This window comes from Etheostoma cragini, chromosome 11 (assembly GCF_013103735.1).
Source record: "Etheostoma cragini isolate CJK2018 chromosome 11, CSU_Ecrag_1.0, whole genome shotgun sequence".
In the NCBI taxonomy this organism is placed as follows: Eukaryota; Metazoa; Chordata; class Actinopteri; order Perciformes; family Percidae; genus Etheostoma; species Etheostoma cragini.
Window position 1 is genome coordinate 3,944,367 of NC_048417.1, and position 7,625 is coordinate 3,951,991.

General features: G+C 40.6%; 1 protein-coding gene across 2 annotated transcripts in view; it reads right to left on the reverse strand.

Annotated features, from left to right (window-relative positions):
* Positions 1–3,914: 3,914 nt before the first annotated feature.
* The window catches only part of slc35a5 (solute carrier family 35 member A5), a 10,434-nt gene continuing 6,723 nt past the window's right edge, over positions 3,915–7,625 (reverse strand). Inside the window, exons 7-10 of one of the 2 annotated variants that reach the window (XM_034885890.1) lie at positions 7,026–7,226; positions 6,810–6,937; positions 6,304–6,572; positions 3,915–4,356 (exon numbers count right to left, since the gene is read on the reverse strand). In XM_034885890.1, coding sequence (XP_034741781.1) covers positions 4,288–4,356; positions 6,304–6,572; positions 6,810–6,937; positions 7,026–7,226 — 667 coding nt within the window. In that variant the 3' untranslated portion in view covers positions 3,915–4,287. Of the gene's footprint in view, positions 4,357–6,267; positions 6,573–6,809; positions 6,938–7,025; positions 7,227–7,625 lie in introns of both variants that reach the window. The other variant, XM_034885889.1, reaches the window with a different exon arrangement.

Below are 7,625 nucleotides of genomic sequence, written 5' to 3' on the forward strand. Positions count from 1 at the left end.
AACAACATTACATCATTCTGCTACATAAAACATCACCTTCATTATTAGTTTCACTTGTTTTCATTTTAAACAGATATCTGAATACAACACAACATTTTCTATAATCTCAGTCTGCCACTTTAAAAAAAAAAAAAAAAAAAGTTCCAGTGCTTGTTCAATGTTATAAGAATTGTAGATTGTCGTCACGGAAACATTAATTGGTCATGTGACAAGGGCTGGGAAGATTGGCTGAACAGGCAGCCAAGTGACAGTACTCTGATCCAATGGAAATGACAAATGACAGCACTGGGGTAACCGGGGGGGGGGGGGGGGGGGGGGGGGGGGGGGGGGGGGGGGGGGGGGGGGGGGGGCTGTTACCCCGTTCCCCACTTCTAGCCCCGCCCCTGCGGCTCAGATGGAGGGAGCTCAGTAACACTTTATAATAACCATTCACTTTCAACTGTGAATTGATACATTGTGAATTGATTGCTAATTAAACTTTGGTTAACAGTTATTTTACTGTTAACACACAAAAAAGATAATTCATATTGTTGACTTATGAGAAATATTATAAATTGTTATTTTATCACAAGTTTGTAATATTGTAAAATAAAATACATTTAACCATTAAGATAGATAATATCTTGTCAATGGTTAAAACTAATTTGGTAAATCATCCCGAAACATTGTTTGAGGGGCTCTTAAAAAGTTCCAACCAATACGGAAAATAATGAGTTAATAATTAATAATGAAAATAGCGGTTTAAGAAAAAACATTTAGTAACATTAATTTGGCCCCATTAAAATCTTATTCTAGCGATCAATAAAAGATGATTTTTTTGTACACTGACAGCTATCTAAATATTGTTTATAGACACTTTATTAAGTCATAATTAAGCATTACCAAGGTATAATATTCATCAGATGCAACGTCATAATAGCCACTCATTCATCCGTTTATTGACGGCTTATAAACTATGTTTTAATCATCGAATACAATACATAAATGGTATGATGTGAGCAACAATAAACGGTAAAAAAACAATGTCATTATTGCTAAACTAATAAGTACTAAACATTACAATGTTAACAGTAAAATAACTTAAGTTTAATTAACCATCAATCTACCATTTATTTGCGATGGTGGTTATAAAGTGTTACCCGAGGGTTTTGTAGCACTTATAGAAAGCCTGAAAACTTTCACCTATCCAGTTCTTTAACAAATGTACGTAGAGCGTAGTCTGCTGCAAGTAACGGTCATTTGCAACGAGCTTTAATCGATCCATAAACGTGTAAATGAGCCTGGAGGATCAGGGATCTGTTGTGGATTTAGTTTTTGCTATTACTGACTTTGAACGAGTGTTTTGCACGTTACCATGTCTTCTGTCTCCTTCACTTGCCTTCTGGGTCAACTTTAAATGTTCATTTTTGTCAGCACAGACCTTTATTTTGTAGATAATTAGCTTAAAAAAGACATATGTATTTATTGGACTTCTGTTGCATTTGAGGTGCAGTTATCTATTATTTTATGAAAAGATGCTGTCACATTTTTTTCTCTTTTGTAAAGTTTTCGTTGCTATATAATGTTCTAATTTATACTCTGTTGTTGCTATATGACAAATAAAAGATTTGTTGACTACCAGTGATGGTGTTATCAGCACAGAATATGAATATTCAGCTGCAGATTTCAGTCTCAACTTGTGCACCGCAGGAATCTTTTAAAGCCCATGTTGCAGGTTTAATTTTGCACTGAATTTGTGCAATTTGCTTGTTGGTAGTTAATATTTGAACTGTTATCAATTGTATTTGATAGTGTAGGATATTTTACAGTGTTTCCTTCTTTCCCCAACAATGCATTGCATGACGTCACGTTGGGGAGATAACAGAGCAGCCTTCGTTGTATTTACTGTTGGTCTGGCCTGATGTGGCTTCTGGTCTTTTAATATTAACAGTCTATGGTCTCGACCGAGTCCATGTGACTTTATTATATCTAATATTATTGGAGGGAAAGTGAAACACAGCTTAGACGGGGATTTTGTTCGGCTTTTAACAAGTTTAAACCGCTAGCTAACGCTACGCAGCCGGACGTTAGCACAACAGCGTTAGCCTATAAATGCGTCCATGTTGTCAACTTCATACATGTGGCATTAGTGCACCTTTTGTACCATAACTGTATTTAATGAAATAGTAAGCTTCGCTCCTACGAGATGGGTGGGTATTTGTTACGTTACACACAAAGCTAACGGGCAGTAGTTAGCCTGTACGGATGCTAGCGGACATAGCTAACATCGCGTAGCTAGCCACCAAATTTGGCAGTAGACTTTTGGTGAGCTAACCATGACGGCGTTGTCGCCCGCAATCAACCGGCAGTGGTGTTTGAAATGGACACACGCATATCGTTTCTTTCCCCGGAGATACTGGACATTATTTTCGTTCATGACGTAACGTTAAATAAAGAGTAGCCCGAGTGTGCGCAGCCTGGAGGAACGCGTCCTACCACGAGTCGGTGTGGAAGCCGAGCTAAATCTGCGGCGAGCAGTCTGCAGCCCGAGGAATAAAGTTCCTATCTTCAGTTTAAGAGTCTAAGCTCCGTGATTCATCCAAAGCCTGGACTGGTGTGGATGTTTCAACCTCACAGACAACGGACGAATTTTACATTACAATGTCCACTCTATTTGTTAGAAATCACTACACACACATGCTCAGGACCTAATCATGCACGGTCACATGTCAGAGTAAGGACCTGGCCCTGAGAGGTTGACGGGGTATGGTGCCTTGCTCAAGAGCATCTTGCCAGTGCCCAGGAGGTGAAGTGGCCTGTCTCCAGCAACCGTAGGGGGACTTGAACCAGCGATCCTCCAGTTCCCAACCCAACTCCCTAAGGACTGAGCTACTGGCCCCTAACCTCTCACTTAGACAAAATGAAAGCAGTTTACTTGAAGTTTATTTCAGAAAAAGCGTTTAATTTAATTTCATTTCAAGAAGAATCTTAAAATAACTATATTTCACAGTTGTAATCACATCAATGTGACAAAAAAAAAGAAAAAAGTTCAAGGCCAAGTAGGAGAACCAAGAGCCATTTTGTTGTGCTTTCAGAAATGCCGGCGTACTAACTAGTCAGTTCTGTAGATGCTTATGGTTCTCGTTCTCATGTTTAAGAAAATACACTGAGTGAGCGGGAGAAATAGAAAGCTCTGTAAACTGTAATGGAAACATCAGCCCCGCTGTGCGTGTACATTCCTGGTAATGTATTCTTGAAGCTAGAGTTTGTGACTTTGTACTGGAAAGTTTTCTAGTGTTTTAAACATTGACCATAGATTGAATTTACATTTACATGTTACACAACAATAATAAGCCAAATACAATCTTTAAACTGTGTGGCTGGTCATTACCTGCAAGTTGTCTTAGCTGCACAATCAACAGGAATCATTAGAAGAATTCAAACAATCCATAAATCAATACTCTTTATGATCCCAAATGCCAAACAAAGGGACAACTATTTTCCACTAGGGCTGCACAATGTCGTTTTTCTGTTTGTTTTATCATTGCAATATCAACTGGCGCAATAACCATTTGTCAAAAGGCTGCGACATATCGCAAAAGACACGTAGGGATTTTTTTTGTATTAGCTTAAAGAAAATATGAGTAGAAACTGCCCATGTGTAATGTAATTGTCCGGGCGCCCGGATAGCTCAGTTGGTAGAGCGGGCGTCCGTTCTTTATATTATAATATAATTATATTATAATATTGGTTCACTCCTCGAAGCAGTGGGCCCGGGTTTGTCTCCAACCTGCCGCTACATGTCACTCCCCCTCTCTCTCCCCTTTCATGTCTGCAGCTGTCCTGTCAAATAAAGGCCTAAAATTGCCCCAAAAAAATCTTTAAAAAAAGGAAAATGCCTTTTAATGTTCAAAAGATTTCCTTTCATATGTTTGAACAACAAGCAGTTTGCTGTGTGTCAGCAGGAAAGGAAAATAAAGAGAAAGACAATACTTTATCGGATTATTTATCGTGATATTCGCGTTATCGCATGTTCTCGTCATATTGTGCAGCCCTAGCATTCATTGATATCTTACTGATGTTTCTCTGTAAATGACAGCGCTCGTTTACAGACAGGCACATTTCAAAATATGTACAATATTCGGAGGAATCCCGAGAGTGTGACAGAGTTCATCAAAGGACCCATCATCACTGTCAGTCACGTCATTCGAATAAATGCTATGAAGGAGTCAGCGAGCGTGCTGCCGCCATGAGTCTGTACTGTTTAGCAGCGGTGACGAACAATACCTTGTGTCTCGTCAGTCAGTACTAGAAAGACTCCTCCTCAGATTCACTGTCCGTGTTGGGCTTAGTCAGGAGCTCCAGCTCCTCGCCGTCCTGCCACACAAATCACACAAAGAGAAAATCAGAATGCATGCAGAGTCAAAACATTGATGTTTGAACTTTTCCTGTACGCACTTGTGCGTATATTTGTGTCTTCTGTGAGACACACAACACATCTAATGATAGCAAGGTGTTAGATGTACTTGACAGCAGCTCTGTTCTGCTCGGTTCACAGTAATCCTTCTCTCATTAATCACACCTTATTTCCCCACAACAACCCATCCGCTGTTATTCACAATAGAGCCCGACCTATTTATCATCGGGTCGATATTAGGCATTTACCCAACTATCAGTATCGCATTTATCATTCACTAGAATTGTTTATAAAGACAAATAAATGATTCTGATAAATGAATATTTCAAAAATTAAATAAAAACTGTTCTGAGTGTTGGCATTGCATGGTTTGTCCACCAGAGGATGCTCTACAACGTCCCTGTTGGCAACACAGATTTTCTTTTTTGAATGTGTATTTGTTTATAGGACTTTAAGTTTCCGATCTTTATTTTGTAAAACTTTAATATATTTTGATGTTCCTCTGTTCTGTTGTGACAATAAAACAAATGATTACATTATATTATTACTCAAATAACTACAAATAAATAATGTTACGGAGATATGTTTGTGTTTTGTTACGCGTTTCTGGATTTATATGGAAAAATATACAGTATATCGGCCAATATATCGACTTTTCAAATACCCAAATATTTGTATTGGTATTGGCTTTAAAAATCCTTTATCAGTCGGGCTCTAAATCCCAAAGACTCAGTCGACAAACTGGTTGCTATGTACACTGAGTAGCGCTGAACCAACAGACGGAGCAATAGCATGGTGTTTGAATTATGTGTTTTAATATCCATCCATCTTCGTCCACTTATCTGGTAACGGGTTGCAGAGGCAGCAGCGCTGCCGATTCCCTGACCAATCTACGGCTCCATTGTCCCCTCACTTGCAAACAAGACCCCAAGGTATTTAAACTCCTTAACCGTGTGTGTGTGTGTTTGTGTGTTTGTGTGTGTGTGTGTGTGTGTGTGTGTGGACATGAATATTGGGGTCTTGAGGCTTATCCCGTTTCTGATTATATCCGATGATCAAATAACAAGCTTTGAGCTAGCAAGCTACAAGTCCAAAAAGAAAATTGAAATCATGCATCAAGACAGGTCTGCTTGGTTCTTTTGAGGAATGATTGTAAAGACAAAGAATATATTTATGGCTTCTCCTCTCTAACTGGGACAATTTGGGACCGATTGGTGGGATTGCTGTTGACAAAGTACACACGGAGATACACTGGGAAGAGATAATGAGGTGTAACCATATATCAGCTAATTTATGTAGCTCATGGTACTGTATTGTGTCTACAGTGAACTTCATTTAGTATCGTATGTGTTTTTTTTTTTAGCAGGGTTCAAATTTTCTACCAACCAAGTTCCTTCCAGGGACTATTCTGCAGAGCCACCGCCGCTGTGTCTGCAGCTTAGCGCCGTCCAAGACGACTGTGACTGTTTTTTTTTTTTTTAAAGATACTGTATGTTTGGGGTATTTTCAGCTTTTATTTTGACAGGACAGCTGAAGATATGGGAGGGGAGCGAGAGGGAGGTATGAAATGCAGCAAAGGGCTGCAGGTCAGAGTCAAACCCGTACCCGCTGCGTCGAGGAGTAGACCCCTGTTTATGGACGGCTGCTCTACCAACTGAGGTATCTGGCCGCCCGTGATTGGTTTAAATACATTGAATCCACCAAGAGCGGCCCTAGAATGTATCAGTGGTGCGGCCAGACTTGAATGCTGTTTCCATTGCAGGGAATTAGCTTTCCTCCTGCATTGAATAAATCCCATTAGAGAGAGAGGAGAGCCGAGTTTCCTACAGAGAGCGTGGTATGTGTGTGGGAGTGAACGGAAGAGGCTTTACATGGAGGTTAGTTGAGCGAAGCGGTTTGCTCCCTACCCCTCTGGACCTCTCGAACACCTCCCCGTTGATGACCCGCAGTTTTTCCTGCTGCAGGCTGTATTCTAGGTCCTTGGGCCGGCTGGCGTTGTAGATGAAGATGGCCAGAAGGACTATGGGAGCCTGGAGGAAGAAGTCCAGAGAAGGGCGGAAGTCAAAGAGGAAGAGAGAGAGGGCGGTGACCAGGACGGTGTTGATCTGGCCCGTCAGCACGTGGAACATGTTGTCTCTGAATTTCAAGATGAAGGCCACAGATAAACCCAAGGCAGCTGAGGAGAACACAGAGAAGAGTGGGACTTTTATTTATTAATATCAAAAATTCACCCACTAAAGTTTTAAAATAAATTTCATAAATAGTTTTTCTGTTTTTTTTGCATTTTTGAATATCTTTAACCATTTCAGAAATTTAAACATTTTCCCAGTCGATGCGTTATCACATCTGTGTTTGTATTCATTTTTAAATCAGGAAAATGTGAATCATTCGTCGTGGATGTAGACTAACTCACCAGTGACCAGCACAAGAAACAGGGAGTACACATTATGTCCATGCAGGAGGCCACAGTGGACGGTGAGGCCCCGAGCCTCGCTGCCGAGCCCGAGGGTCAGACCGTTAAACACCACGCCGAAGGCATACCTGCAAAAAGCAAAGGACTAAGATTAGAAGGGAAGAGTTGAATGTAGCCGTGTGTCTTCTGCCTTATTTTTCACAAGTCGCCTCTCACAATTTACTGTTCTGGATGAAGATGCTCTCCGTGAGCTGGTCTCCTTCTTTCAGGATCTTCTCGTTGTAGATGTTGGCCATGGCCGAGATGAAGCACTGGATGAGGAGCAGGATGTGACCCACACCGAGAGACTGAAGCTTCTCTACTACGCTGTCCCTCCAGGCCTGCCCGGGCAAGGACGACATCCACAACGCACTGGCACTGTGGGGAGTGGGAGAAAAGATATGAACAAGGGGAAATTAGCTAGCTGGCTGGATTCACCCTGCAGAGATCTGAGGAGCAGTTAACCATAGGGATGTGCAAACAAATCAATTTGTATTCAAATCTCAATTCAAGCTCTACTGATTCAAAATTTACTCATTAGAATTAAAAGAAATCCATTCATTGTTTTAAATTGTTTTATAAAAATTTTTTATTGTATGTCTACTGCAATTACATGATAGATAGATACTTTATTGATCCCCAAGGGGAAATTCAAGGTCCCAGTGGCTTACAGACATTACACACAACAAACACATACATCATAACAGGATGTTAAAATAACAAATCAAACACACACACACACACACACCCACACCCACACCCACACCCACACCCACA